The sequence below is a fragment of the Scomber scombrus genome, chromosome 18, assembly GCF_963691925.1.
Source record: "Scomber scombrus chromosome 18, fScoSco1.1, whole genome shotgun sequence".
NCBI lineage: Eukaryota > Metazoa > Chordata > Actinopteri > Scombriformes > Scombridae > Scomber > Scomber scombrus.
In genome coordinates this window covers 13,993,431-14,008,879 of record NC_084987.1, presented here as the reverse complement: position 1 = coordinate 14,008,879, position 15,449 = coordinate 13,993,431, and the positions used below count along the sequence as shown (strand labels likewise).

The following is a 15,449-nucleotide window of genomic DNA, read 5'->3' as shown; positions in this document are numbered from 1 at the left end:
AGGCAGCTGCGTCAGAGGCTGAACCAATCTGTTGATTTATTCGTTTATGTATCCACTTAGGTCACAAAAATATTGATGAGCTGATAAGTCTCTCTCTCTCTCTCTTTCTCCCTCTCCCCAAAAGGATAAGACATAATGATTTCTTGATGTCCCCTAATACAAGGAACACATCAATAATCTTTCCACCAGCTCCACCAGCATTTACATTCTTTGTACTTGCCATTATGCTCACATTCACTTTGGTTTACTTTGGACTGATTAACTTATAACCTCAGTTCCCAATGTAGCATTTTCTCCCATTGTCCCATTTGGCCAGTAGATCAGAGTTTTAATGAATGGTGTATAAATGTAGGTTTCTCCATATTTTGTTCCTGTCCCTCTGCCGCTGCTGGTCAGAGACTCACTGCTGCAAGTACTGCTGGTAGAGAGAAGGGGTCAGGCTGGTGTCACCCTAAAGTCTACAAGATTCCAGCTAATTTTAAGATAGTTAGCTAATTAGACTCAATCATTACATACAATGAGCTTGTTCATAACAGTTCACTATTAGCATAATGAGCTCCATATAGCACTGTATAAAACATAGTACCTGCGGTTGAGAGTGGAGTTAATTGCTGGAAGTCAAAAACGTTCAGTTCATGTTCTGCTTGTTCAACAGTTTAATGAATTGCTTGTTGCTGTCTCCCCTGCTGCTGGATTTCACTTACTTATTTGGATATGGCTTGTCCAGTTGGGGACAAAAGCTGTGTCCCCGATTGAGAAAAGTCTGATTATTGGGTCAGTGTTTGAGGTTAAGGTTAGGTTAAGGTTAGGATTATGCAAGTAGTGGTTATGGTTAGGGGTTAGGGTAAAAGCCTATGTCATGTCAACAAAAGTGACTGTGATTTGATATATGTGTGTGTGTGTGTGTGTGTGTGTGTGTGTGTGTGTGTGTGTGTGTGTGTGTGTGTGTGTGTGTGTGTGTGTGTGTGTGTGTGTGTGTGTGTGTGTGTAACTCAGCCCCACCCTCATGCAAACAGACACAGACAGAGAGCAGAGGAAAGAGACAGAGAGGCAAACATCCCTTTCTCTCCCCACAAGCTCCAGTCAGCTGCTCGTAGTGGAGAATCTGTGCATGGTTTGCGTTTGCTGTGATTATTATGTGCTATGTGACATTTCAGTAGTGGCTTTAATCATTTAGCAGTGGTGCTACGTCACATGATGATGTAAATCTGGCTCTACTCTGTGATTCTAAATTATTTATCGGCTGCCTGGCCAGTGACCCCAATTTATTTGTCCATCATGACTGTAATCAATCAATCAACTTTCCCTGCATAAACATTCACTAGCCCCAGGTCATCGGATATGTCGGACAGTTTCAGTATCATACCAATTAAATATAAACTTCCTTGCGTCTATATCCTGTGGCTCAGTCTGTAAATGCTAATGTGCATTTGGCATAATATTATAATTGAGTTTATCCTTTACTCATGTGAATGAGTAAACAGATGTGAATTGGAGGAGGGTTTTAGTAGGGGTTCGTAAAGGATGTTGTCATAACGGATTGTTGATGAGGCCATTGCACTCACAGATATGCCTGATGAATTACAATTAAAGATTTATACTTCCAAATTGACTATGAAGAATTACAATTAACCATCACTTTAGTCTTTGTCCTCAATTCATAGTCTTTGGCTAGAAAGGCTAATTTAACAGGAGTCATTCACTTCCCCTTCAGTTCCCCCCAAATAAGAAAATACGTTTTCAAGCTTTCTATATCATTACAATAGTAGAATTATAAATCCTTATCTTCAAAAGAAGACAACAATCAAAGTTTCATTGGCCGAGACCTTATAGCTTCATTAATTAGTTTAGTTTAGTTTAGTTTAGTTTAGTTTAGTTCGCACAAGTTAAAATTTGCACAAAAAATGACAGATAATGACAGATAATATACAGTGCAGGGAGAGGCAGAAAACCTGAATGGGCTTATTTAAAACCTCCACCTAGAAAATGTTAAAATTTCACAATATTACAGAAGATAATATGACCACATAAAAGTGATCTCTGTGTGGTCTGACAAGTCAAAAGACAGACCAGTTTCCACTATGAATGTGGCACAACGTTTTTTGAAGGGGCTATTTACCTGCACCACCAATAAAAAAAACTACTCTCTCCTTGACTATGCGACTGTCCCTTTAAACGGGTACCTTTAAATGCCATTTTCTATCCAACTACATGTCCCACAATTCACAGCAAACAGTAATCAGGTCAGCCAATCACATACGTTCACTGGCGAGCGCGTACTTCGAAATGGCATTACGTTGTCCAATAATCATTCAGTGTGTTACAGTTTATAAAATTTGACCAATTGGCACTAGCGTTCTTCACTTTAACCAATCAAGAGGCTACTAGGTTGTAGAGGGGCGTACCCAAGCTCGACCAATCAGATTGAATGTGGAGTTTAAACTCTGAGCGCGGGCGGTCCTAGAGTAGCTTCGGGGCGGGTCCAACAACTAAGGACGCGTGCTTGAATTTGAATTCAGGCAAGAGCTGACAACTTCTCTAGATATTAGTGAACTACTACAGCAGGACAGAAACTGTAGAAGCTGTAGTGTGACACGATATATATAAATATATATATATACATTTTTCCCCCTGGTGAAATTGACTATACGTTTGCGAGTATCGCCGCGACGTTTAAATCGCTGCTCCGTGCTGTAACGTTTAGCTACAGGGATCACTGTGCGAGGAGAGCTCACTGCACTTGCAATGAAAGCGGGCGGTAAGTAACTTTTAGCAAACTTAAAACTTAAACTAGCTCCTGCAACTAGAAATATGTGAATGACTGTTACGGAAAAACGACTGTAAAAGCTGTCTCAAATTGTTGCAGTTAATCAGAGGTATTAGCACTGTTAACTAGCTGCTAGCCGGTGATATGTCGAAGTCTGTTCCCTCGTCGATATGTGTCCCCTATTCTCCATAACCCCAACGAGTCATTATCTGAGGTGCTTTACCTAAACCCAAGTTTACCTTAACCCCAATTAACTAACTGTAACCATAATCTAACTCCAAACGCGTATGTGAAACACAACATTACCAGGAGGGGAACATTTTTTGAGGGGGGAACAGACTTCGACACAACACCACCACAAACGTTAGGCAAGTTAACGTTAGCAATAGTGTTTGAAATACATTAATGCTTGTAGTAATAATGTAAAAAAAAAAAAAAAAAACCCGTCTCGATATGACTTTTATCGCTTTTGTGGTGTTTGAAAACCTATTATCTGTTAATGTGTATAATACATGGGCGTAAACGTAGTGCTACTTACATTTAAACCACAGGAGGGAAATTTGGGCGCTCACTTAGTTTGACTTCGCAAACCGAGCTTAATCTTCGTTAGAAAGCTGTGAACGTTAATGCTTCATTATAATATGATATATTCTTGTTTTAATGCCTATCTGAGGTTATCATCTTTCCATGAATTTGTACATTCTGACCAGGTATTTGACTAGACCACCCGGAGATGCTTTACGTTACTTACGTTAGGCATTTTGAATGGGGAGCCATAACCTTCGCCTTGGTGTGCCTGGCTACCAGTTAACATACTAGCCTACCACTGGCCTGCCTTAAATGAACTGCAAATATTTTTGTGACATTAATGTGAGAATGAGTTTGTCAGCCCTGCACTTAGATGTGAAATGCTTTTGGGTGATTTGGTCATGTGTGTTCACCTACATGCTGTTTCTTGAACTTAATATGAGAGTTAAGCTAAAGACTGGTGCAAAATGAATTAATGAATTGTGTGTTTTAATCTCTTTTTTCTTTCTTTCAGTAGTTCACTGCCGTTGCTCAAAATGCTACTCGGTTCCGGTGCGAAAGCGGGTTCGTAAGCGAACTCCAACTGTTACCTTGCTGTCTCTGCCTGAGGAGGTCCTCCTTTGTGTGCTCCAGTGCCTCTCTGCTGAGGATTTACTGTCTGTCAGAGCGGTGAGTAAACATACTGTACACACTGTAGCACTTCTGCACAACTTCTGGCATGTATGTGCCTCGTCATCCTGGATTTGTTCTGGCTCAGCATCTTGTGACCACCTTATATGATGGGTCAGATGTTGCTTTTGTTGAGGGACTAAATGGCTTGACCTCTGTTACAGGTTCACTCCCAGTTGCGGGACATTATTGACAACCATTCCAGTGTATGGGCCAGGGTCAGTTTCAGAGACACGTGGCCCTCCCCCAACAGCTTATGGTTATTTGAAAGGTGAGGTGTCTTCTGTCAAAAAAAGAAAAGAAAAATCAATGTGTTTTTGTTTTTCATTTGTATGGATTTTTACCTGAAATCTATATCTTCTTTCAGAGCGGCAGAAAAGGGGAATTTTGAAGCAGCTGTGAAATTAGGGATTGCTTATTTGTACAATGAAGGACGTAAGTAAAACACTTCACACACTAACTCAAATATTTTATTTTGCCATTTTGTCCTGTGTTAGTACATGTAACTTTTATCCTTCAAGAAGATCCTGGTTAAATAAAGCTCAAGTGAAATTTAGGGGGGAAAACCTTTTTATAATGGATGCTCTGAGTGATTGCACCCATCAGTTGTGTCTTGTTTCTCTCCATCAGCATTGTTGAGTGATGAGGGGCGAGCGGATGTATGTGGACGGAAGGCCTCCCACTTCTTCAGCCTGGCCGAGTGCTTGCGCTCCCCTTTAGCTGATCCCTTTATCTGGGTGTTCATCCGTCCACCATGGTCGCCCACTGGCAGCTGCTGCAAGGCTGTGGTGTTTGATCGTCTCAAGGCTGAGTGTGACAACAACATGGTAGGGTTTTTTTTACAGTGCAGGGACAACCTTAACCTGCACTCATTTTTATGATTTTTTCCCCCTCCTTTTGCTGATTGTATTAATGTAGGTCTCAGGCCAGTGGCAGTGTTTCCACCAATCATGATTCTGTCATTGGAGCAATAAATAATCATTTAAATGAGGTTGAGCTTCTGTTATTGTTCAATGGACAGACACAAAAAATACCATGGCTTTAAATTCACACAGAATTGTACATTACATTTATGCCTACATGATTTCATAGAAATTGAAACGATTAAGCACTGAATACAGTCATACAGACCCCTTTTTTAAATATAAGGAATGGGTAGTGTTGTGTAAAATATTTCAAGTTGACAATTATTTTTTTATATTTTCCTGCAGGAGAAGAAGGGACCCTTGTTGCATTGTCTGGCCAGAGTTTTGCAGCTGTTTGAAGTGAGTGAAAGGGATACTGAGTCTAACAGGCTTTTTATTACTCTCTGGGTGTGGTTAGCACAGTTTCTAGCTTCTAATCAAAGTGTAGGGCTTACTGCTATTGTCATAGGAGGCTGTTTGAGTAGTCATCAACTGCTCAGATGGGATAATTGTTTTGGGGATTTTTCTGTTGCCTTATAGTCCCTGTTGACTCTTATTACTCACAGCCCTGGCGTGCTTTGTTATTAAACAGAGTGAAAAATGCATTTCATGTAGCTTAATTAGAACGAAAAAGCTTTTTGTGTAGAGCAGTCCATGCTTGACTGCGTGAATTAAGTCTCGATTTCCTGTTCACGTCTGAAACTATGTTGCCTCTTTCCAGGAGGATGATAGACGTTCAGATGCCATATCAATGCTGGAAGAGTCTTCGCAGGCTGGCTGTTTACAGAGCTCCTACCTGCTATGGGAGCACAACCGTAAAGCAGCTGTGAGTCTAAAATCAGTGTTGATCTTATTGATCTCAGCTATTTTTTAGTTCCTCCATGTCAAACTCAAAAGATTAATTAAATTGACAGTAGTGATATTTTGTGGGTATATTCAAACACAAGATTAATTGTATTCTTTTTTTTTTTCTTTTAAATTTTAGATGGCAGATCCAGGCAGGTACCTTCAGTGTATACGAACTCTCAGGGACTATGCTGGCAAAGGATGCTGGGAGGCACAGGTGTGTGATTGTAAAAGCTTGTCCACACAGGAGACTACATAGCTCATGTAACAGCTTGAGTTATATGCGTGTTACCATCTTCTTCTGTTTTATGCTTGCCACTAAAGTGACTGTGTTGGTTTCTGGGTGTTGTGCAAAAAATACGCAGGTGACCTACACATACTGTTTCTGACTACATCTTGTGTATAAATGTGTCTGAAACGCCTGCTGCTCTGCTAACGTGCTGCCTTGGTTCGGCAGGCTTTGTCGACATTTTGTCTTGTGTCATTATGTTGCAGGAGTTGTCTTTCTGTGTTCTTCTTTGTCAGTCTGCAGCTTTATTCTTCCACAGTCGATCACTTTAGTAATACAAAAGATTGCAAACTGTCACTTTTCATCTGTCAACTTTTTGTTTAGTTTCTTTTTCATTCCCACTCCTCCATTTGTCCAGTGTTGAAACTTGTCAGTGTCAAGAGGACTTGATGGTTGTTGACATTTGTGGATTTTTCCTTGCCATTCACAGCTTAACCAAAGCTGTACCACTTAAACACAAAAGTGACTCATCCAAAGCACAAGCTCTAAAATCCCACTAAGTAATTACAGCAGAAAACTACTCAGCCTTATTGTCGTGTTTTTAGTGTGATCTGATTCAATAGCTGTGAAGCCACTCTCAATGGTCTCAATGTTATTTAACATCTGGTCTTTTCTTAATCCAGCTCTCCCTGGCCAAAGTGTGCAGCAGTGGCAATCCGCTGGGTTTGGAGGCAAAGGCCTGCTCTGACTTAGTGGCCCAGCTTTTCAGCTCTTCTAACATGGCATCACAGCGCTGTGCTCAGAACATCCTTCGACGAGGCATCAAGGACACCATGAGGTAGGCAGGAAGATAAAGATATTAGTGGCAGGATCACAGTCTGTTGGTGAACATTTTTCTAGAGAATCGAATGATCCTATTAGTGTCATTGTGATGACTCACTGAGTTTCGATCATTTTAGCTCTCTTTAATGACATTACTAAGGAGAAGATGAAACAGAACACAAGCATAAGTGTGACAGAAAGGCAATATAGCTGAAAATATGATCACAATAAAATGTTTAATTTCAGTTTCCTAATTTCAGTTAATTTAATAATTTTTAATTACCCATTTTTGATTAAAAGTGTCTATCGCTGGTACATATAGCTATCATTTTATTGCCCAAGTGCCAGTCAAAGGTTACTCAGAGAATAAAGATTATCCTTTTTCCAATAAGACAGGGAACACTACACACAGCCTTCAGGCAGATTTTAGGTTATGATATGGCCATCATGGCTGATTGCTGTGGCTGTTGCTGTTGACATTTATCCAAGATAATTTTAGGCATGACTTTAACCAGTTGCCCCTTATTACAGTGTAATTCACATTTGGATTGATTTAAAATATTTTCCTGTATTTCTTTAGACAAGAATTTTTTTTTGGCCATATGATCATTTTTGTTCTACACCTCTGTAGGTACATCCTGGTGGACTGGCTTGTGGAGGTGACCACCATGAAGGACTTCTCCAGCCTGACGCTGCATGTTACAGTGGGTTGTGTGGACCGCTACCTGGCTCTGCGCTCTGTCCCCAAGGCTCGCCTACAGTTGTTAGGAATTGCCTGCATGGTAGTTTGTACACGGTGTGTGAAATATTATATGAAAAGTATATTTCTATTGCAAATAACACCAATTGGTTGTCACTTATTTTTGTACTTCTATAACAATGTTTGGATCTTTTCTTTTTCAGCTATATCAGTAAAGAAATTCTGACCATACGAGAAGCTGTTTGGCTCACAGACAACACCTACAAGTATGAGGACTTGGTTCGAATGATGGGAGAGGTCGTCTCTGTGCTGGAGGGAAAGATAAGGGTGAGTGCTTAAAACCATAATGTATCTCGCTCATGTAATCTATATTTTTATATGTATTATTTCCTGCGAAATAATTTTGCGGAAATTCAAGCACTGCGTTTGAACAAATGTACATGAAAGTCATTTTATGCGTTTACCCTCAGACTCCCACACTGTTGGACTACGGGGAGGTGCTGCTGTCACTGCACCCTCTGGAGAGGCGGACCACTGACCTGTTCAGCTACATTTGTGAGCTGTCCCTACTCTACTCTGCTCTCGCCACACCACCTCCTTCCAAACTGGCCTGCGCTGCACTGCTGCTTACACGAGTCCTGCATCATTATGGTAATAATGCTCACTGACACACACACACACACAACATGCCAGTTTGGAAAAGATGTATAGTCTTACCCTTTGAACTCAAACATGTGATGCAAATCTTTTTAAACTAATACCATTTGTGGTTTTAGTTGAGCATAAAGTATCCCTTGAATTATGCCCGTTTGTCTCCCTCTTTGCAGCTCCCATCTGGCCCAGCCAGTTAGCTGACTACACAGGCTTCTCCAAGCAAGACCTCACGCCCCTTTCTGTGCTGCTCTATGTCAAGTGGTAAGCCTCACACAGTGTGTGTTTTGAGTGGATTGGTAGCCAAGCAAGTTATTTCTCTGATCCTCTTCCTGCACAATCACCCAGTCTGTCAGGTCACAGTCAAATACTTCTGTGCACCCACACATGCAGAGCAAAAGTTTTTTTTATTTATTAGCTTACTTCAAGTCAAATGATCATAAACCACATTGAGCTCACTTCAAATAAGAATAACATTTGTTATCCTGACCTTTTGAGGACAGAGAGCCACTATAGAAGCTGAAAGGCACATCTATTTATCCTAAAACACACACTTTCTGCTGTAATCTTAGGAAGGGTAACTCACTTAGTAACTGATGTGCTTAGATAAAAAAATAGATTTTGTAGCAGGCACATCTATAAAGAAAGGCATCGGCCATTTTATCCTTTTTGATAAGATGCAGCTTGTTCAGTATCTGCGCTCCTGTAGCTACACATTTGATTAGCCAGTGCTGGCAAATAAAACATGCTCTGATTGGAGCATTATGTTTCTCAGTAGGTTACCCACAGTTCCTGCTTAACCTTACATTATCTATCTTGTATAGCTATTTAACCCGTAGAGACCTACCATAGACCTATTTTTTGTCTCTTTTTATGATGTTATTGTTGTTGCAATTTTAAGGGGCAGCTGCATGGGTCTGCTTTCAACTGTTGGGCATCAGGGACTGTATATCAGCACTGTTTGATAACTTCAGGTATTCACTTTGGATACAATATAACAAAAGCTACAAATACCAACAGACTTGTTAGAAAAATATTCATTAACATATTTTTTCATTTATTCAACTAATGATTTACTGCAAAGCATCCTTTAAATTTTTTTGGACAGAGGAAACACAAGCTACAGAAAATGCCACTAAAAACATTACAGTCTACTGTGTTTTCGATTTGTTATCGTGGTTTGGCTCACATACGCCTACTACTTCACTGTGCTGTCTTTCATGAAAAGTAAAAAATATGAAGGCTTGTGAGAAAACAAGAATTGATGGGTGTTGTGAGTTTCAGCATGGTCATATAGCCACACTGATTGGATATAAAATTGTTCATAATGTCTGACAAAGAAATTGGATGGCTGTTAAGGTCATAAACCAAACATGAAGCCCAGGGAGCTAGAGTGTAATAAAAGACAGTAGGAGGCATTTTGACTGTGTGTGTGTGTGTGTGTGTGTGTAACCATCAGTGAATCACCAACTGAGTCACAGAAACGGGCCTCAGGGTGAGTCACTTTGATAGGTAGGCATCGCATGGACAAACTGCAATTCTCAAACGGCCAAGTAACAGGCTTTGTCTAGAGATGCAGTCAGTAAAGTGGATCAAAGTCAGTAATTTTTTTCTTGACTCTGTTTTCCCCCCACTGTCTCTGTCTCTCCCCAGTTTCAGTCAAGATGTTCCCAAAGATTACAGGCACGTGTCTCTTACTGGTGTGAAGCAGCGGTTTGAAGATGAAGCCTACCAGCACATAAGCAAGGAGAAGGTAATTGCATTTTTTTCATTGAAGGTAGAGGAAAGTCCTCTCTGCAATGTTTCCCCCAGAATGAGAATTTACTTGTGGTGGCGCAGCATGTGACAGGCGACCCACTGGAGGGACCAGGGTCTAAATAAAGTCCAGCTCTTTCTTTTTGTGTGTGAAGCGTAACGGTGGGACACAGTTCATTGCATGCAGTTCATTCAATGTGATTTTACATATGGTTGTTATATAGAGATACAAACATATCCCTAATAATATTAGGTCAACATAACATTCAGCCCAAATGTGCATTCATTTTGCTGTGGAAAGGATATTGACTTTTCTCTGTAGAGGGTTTAGAAGGTCTTAAAAAGCATTACATTTGATTTCAAAATTGTGCAGCAACCTTGTATCGATTTAAGGACGAGAGGATGACTTCAAAACTTCAAAAAAAAATTAAAAAGTGAGGGAGAAAGACCATAGGGTGATGGCCAAGTGATGAGAGGGAGTGGCTGTAGTGAGAACAAAGCAGTGAATGAGAGAAATAAATGTTTTACAACATTTACATTCTAAAACAAGTACATAACCATCAAACACTCAACACAGAGGAGTTATTGTGGAAACAAAAGCTATTAGTTTCCTTTTTCTCCTCTGCATTTCTCATTTTCATTCATTCATTGCAGCAAAAACAAAAACAGGACGAATCGGTGTTGTTTTGAATTTGAATTGTATCGATCAGGCCAGGCTGTCGAAGTAGAGCCTATTTATGGGAAGCTCTGTCATATATTCAACCTCTTAACATTGTTTTTTTGAATCTGTCACTGATTTTATTTCTTGGCCTACCCAAGGTAATGGATTATAAAGAGCTGTGTCAGATCTTGGATATTCCTGAAGTGGAGCCTCAGATGGAGCCTCCCAGTCCTACTGGTCAACCAGCAGATATCCACACCTTCCTCGCCTCCCCATCCAGCACCAATAAGAGGTACGACTGTCACTAAAACACATTAGAGCTGCATGATACTAACAAACACAATACTTTGCTCTCGATGTCACATTATTAATAATGATCCATGTGTGTTTTTTAATTTGTTTGTATGACTCCTTTTAGTGTTGTCATGCAATATTTATTTAAAATAAGATGTAGGGGACATAAGTGGACAAAAAATGTGTAGTAATGATATCCAAGCAGGTAGAGGCGTTCACTGCTCCTTGCACTCAATATCAACAGTCAAATGACTTGACTGTAATTCAGCCTTAAAGATAAGTAAAAAAACACTGTTTAATAAAGTTCAACATAAACAAAATTCCACAGAAAATAGTGTCATATGACAAAATCTTACACATTTATATTGCACATAAATAATTTGAAGTCTTTTGAAATCGGGGAAAAAATCTGGTTATTGGCAGCAAAATTATCAGGGCCCCACCTCTTATCCTGCTCATTTAGTAGTTTGCATCCTTGTTGAGTCTCCTGTGCTCTGTAACAATGGGAATTGTGAACTATCTTGTCCAGAAGGTGTTTGTTTGTGCCATCTGTGAGATGCTCCAATGACTCACTCTTACCCACTACTCATACACTCCCTCCCCCTCCCTAGGAGACGTGATGACAGCATGCAGGCCCACCGAGGCAGCTTTGTAGCCACACCCACGGCGGAGCTGTCCAATCAGGAGGAGACACTGCTGGGCGACATACTGGACTGGAGCCTGGACACTTCCTGTTCTGGTTATGAGGGGGACCAAGAGGAGAGTGAATGGGAGAAAGATGGCGATTGTGAGTATTAGGAACAGAAGGGGAATGGGTTGGGCACAGTTAATCCAAATTAAGCAGAGCCTTAAATGTTTTTTTTCTAAAGCACATACATTATCCAGTCTATGCAGCATGAGTGAAGCTTCTTGGTGGACATAATACAACACAGCAATGTCAATGTTCACATAACTTGCACATCCTGTCAAATAATGGGATTCATATGCTACTGTTATGAACAGATATGGATGGATCATAGCTGTGCAGAGTATTGTAGTTTGTGTAGATTTTCCAAAATGATTCACAATTATAAACTTTTCTCTTTCAACAGCTTCAATGCTATCCATCAAACTGCACTCACTCACTGATGAAGACAAAGGACCGGAGCACTGCAGAGCCCTGTCCAGTGACGAAGACAGCTTCTGTGAAGTGGAAAGAGAGGTAAACAAGGATTTCCAAGACCGGGAACCTCTTTCTTTCACTACGGACCCTCACAGTTCAGGATACTCCTCCGTCCAGAGTGTTAGCCCTTCATCTACATGCTCCTCCTCCCTCATGCCTTGCACACTCAAGACATTTACCACTTCCCTGGGTGCAGCCTGCGCTAATTCCCAGCCAGGCTTCCGCCTTCTGGTGCCCATGCAGAGGCCTCGGGGCACCTCCAGCAAACAAGTGAAGAGGAAGAACTCAGCGGCTCACAGTGGAGGAGAAGTAGAAAGGGAAGAGGAGGAAGGGGAAAGAGACGAGTATTCTGCCAATGCGGGGTTTCTGAGCCTTTAGACAGTGGTTGTTCAACTGGCCTCTGGCTGTTCACAGACCACACAGTTATTATCCTACAGCACTTTTTCTTTCGTTCTCAATGCTGTTCCTCGCTCCTGTCAGTCTGTGCTGGTCCATCAGTTGCCAGAAGATCAAGAAGAGACTTTGAAGTTAAAGACAAGTAAGGGAAAACAAATAAATATGAATTGCTTAGAAACTTGCATTTCTATTAAATTAAATTTCCGTGTTTATAGGCATGGAGCAATTAAAATACCTCCCATAAACCGAAAACCGTCTGACTCACAGTTAGCTCTGAAACCACTGGAACATGACTTGACTTTCCTCAGGACCCTGGTACAATGGTTGCCATTTTTGTTGTTTTACAGCCTTTTACAACAGCCTATCTCAGATCACGTTGGATAGTTAAATAAATGAAGCCTCATGGACTTGTATGTTTTGGAAGAAAGTGTTCATTGTGGAAAACATTTAACATAGCTGTCATGTTATTGTGGTTCTGTTGGTTATCATAGTTTCTAATATGCACTGTCGGTACAAGAATCGATCTTGTATTTGGTGAATGTCATCAATAGGTGGCAACTGTCATCTAGCTGATGAAAATGTCTGCATCTGAAGCCTAAATATGATTGTATGATTTCTTGTTCAATTTTGTCCGTAGTTCAAGTTCTATGTGTGTTTGCCAAAGGTACTGTGGCGATGTCATTTGTGTTTTCAGGGGCATCTACTTTAATAGAAACAGCTGTGAAATTAGTCTTTTAGTCATCACCATCTTGTACATACACCCCAGTTGTGCTAATATAAATATTTTTATAAATATTAAAGGACCAGTGTGTAGGATTTAGTGGCAGCTAATGGTGAGGTGGCAGATTGCAACCGACTGAATACCCCTCCCCTTCTCAAGCATGTAGCAAACTCTACAGTGGCTGTGAAACTCAGAAAAAAATGCTAAAGCCCCTCTCCAGAGCCAGTTTATTATGGTTTGTCCCTTCTGGGCTACTGTAGAAACATGGCAGCCTCCATAGAAGTCCTCCCTATTTTCTTGAGATTATACACTAATTAAAACATAAATATGAATATTATATTCCATTCCTGCTGAGTGCCATCCACTAAATGTCACTAAATTCTGCACATTACACCTTTTTTTAAAAAGACCTACAGCACATTAATTTCATCAGGAACACCAGATAGTGTGTAAATATCTGAACAGTTAACATCTATCTGTTCAACCAGGTTTGCTGATAATGGAGCAAACCAATCATCACCAGCTGGATGAGTGTCATACAAACTTTAGCTTATCCAATGTGAACTCTAACATGCTGACAAGTTGTACTTTGCCCATCTTTCCTCCCATCAAAATTAGGTCTAGCACTTTTATCATCAAAGAAGGAGCACAAGTCAATGAAATGTAACCATTTCTACACTTGAACAATCAATACTAAAGTATTTTTTTCATGGATTTTGTTTGCCTCCTTAAAGAGAAATGGAAGTTCTGACACTAAAGGAAAAGTATTACTTGATGGGTTTTTTTCAGTACTGTACACCTTATTCAAGACACTGAGTACACAATGTCTACATGATTGTTTCTGATTATAAATACATTTTTAACTGTTACTCCAGGCTGGTTATCTCCTGTGTTTTATAAATGTACATAGTACTATATGTATAAATAGAGACAAAGAATATGCCACTACTTGAAATTGTTTTTGCTTCATTCCAAAAAAAAAGAGAGGCAGTTTTCTTTTTACAGTACAGTGTTTTGTTTTTTTCATTAGACTTGGAATGTGAATATGTAATTTTGTATTGATTTTAAAATAAAACAAGCCATCATGCAAGCCAGTGTTACTTTTTTGTGCCTTTTTCAGCTACACAGACCCACAGTTTAATTTGTAATAGATGTACTCAGAATTACTATTGTCAGATTTAGCTGAATTTTGGTTGGTAATAAAGTAGAAGTGTACTGCAGTTAAATTATTTTACTGACCAAGCTGCTTTTGAAAGTCTTCCATAGCTTTTTTTGTTCGAAAAATGTAAAGAAAAATAAATTGAGTTTAAGTTGTATAAGTTGTGTAAGTTGTGCTCATTAAAACTAGGGCCATGGCCAGGATTTTAGAAATGACTTGATGAGTAGAAGTTCCCCAATGTACAACCCCTGCACACAAAAAAGTGTGTAATGTTTAAAATGATTATAATGGAGAAGCTCTGTCAAGGAAATTCCTCGATAACACGGGGGTGTGGAGTTTACCAGGCACAGAGGGTTACTGATTTAGAGTGTGGGAAGTTTAGGATGCAGTGTTTTTGGAGTTTGACCTATAATGCAGACTAAAGAAAGGATATCTCTTCCTCTGCTGCATTGATTTTGACCATTCATTTACAGATCTGTTTCTTGGAAAGTCCCCCAGGTTTATAAAGGGTAAATAACTGGAGTACCAGTTTAATATGAAACATGAGCAATGTTAAAAAAAAAGAGCATTTTTCCTGGATAAATAGACCAGCAACTGTTGAGCTAACAGTCACACGCCATATGAACACTAAAAAACGCTTCCCTTGCTGTAATTATTCCTCCTGTTAATACTAGACATTAAAAGATCCACTTCAAATCTGCTTTCAATGTAAGTGATGTGGGCCAAAATCCACAGTGGGTCCACACAGTCATTTTGTGCAAAAATGCATTTAAAACATGATCTGAAGCTTATATGAGTCTTCAGCAGCCCGAGTTAGTCATATAGATGTTCTTTATTTTATTATATATTATATGTTCTTTATTATATATATATATTTTTTAAATTTTTTCTTTTTTTTTTACTATAATCACCAGGACCTGAGTACGGTATTTTGTTCTCCATGTAAATGGCTGTAATGATAATAAAAATCCTTCAATCCTTGAATCAAATGGATATCTGCCACATTTACAGTTTTTTAGCATTAAATTTGCGTGTTTCCTCAGACGTGTGGTGGAAGTATACTAATGAAAAGAGGAATTGGCACTAAAAGCTTTCACTGCATAATGAAGGGATCTTCTCATGGCCAGTATGAACAGGAGGAATGATAATAGCAAGAAAAACTGATTTGAATGTTCATTTGGGCA

General features: G+C 39.7%; 1 protein-coding gene across 1 annotated transcript; it reads left to right on the top strand.

The window, feature by feature from the left end:
• The first annotated feature begins 2,745 nt into the window (after positions 1–2,745).
• ccnf (cyclin F) lies at positions 2,746–12,368 on the top strand. Its single transcript, XM_062439230.1, has 17 exons — positions 2,746–2,758; positions 3,810–3,964; positions 4,129–4,235; positions 4,332–4,399; positions 4,595–4,791; positions 5,176–5,229; positions 5,591–5,695; positions 5,855–5,932; positions 6,628–6,782; positions 7,398–7,562; positions 7,670–7,793; positions 7,937–8,117; positions 8,294–8,381; positions 9,771–9,870; positions 10,692–10,825; positions 11,439–11,614; positions 11,919–12,368. The coding sequence occupies exons 1-17, from the start codon at positions 2,746–2,748 to the stop codon at positions 12,365–12,367; spliced, it is 2,349 nt and encodes a 782-aa protein (XP_062295214.1). The 3' UTR covers position 12,368.
• Positions 12,369–15,449: the final 3,081 nt, after the last annotated feature.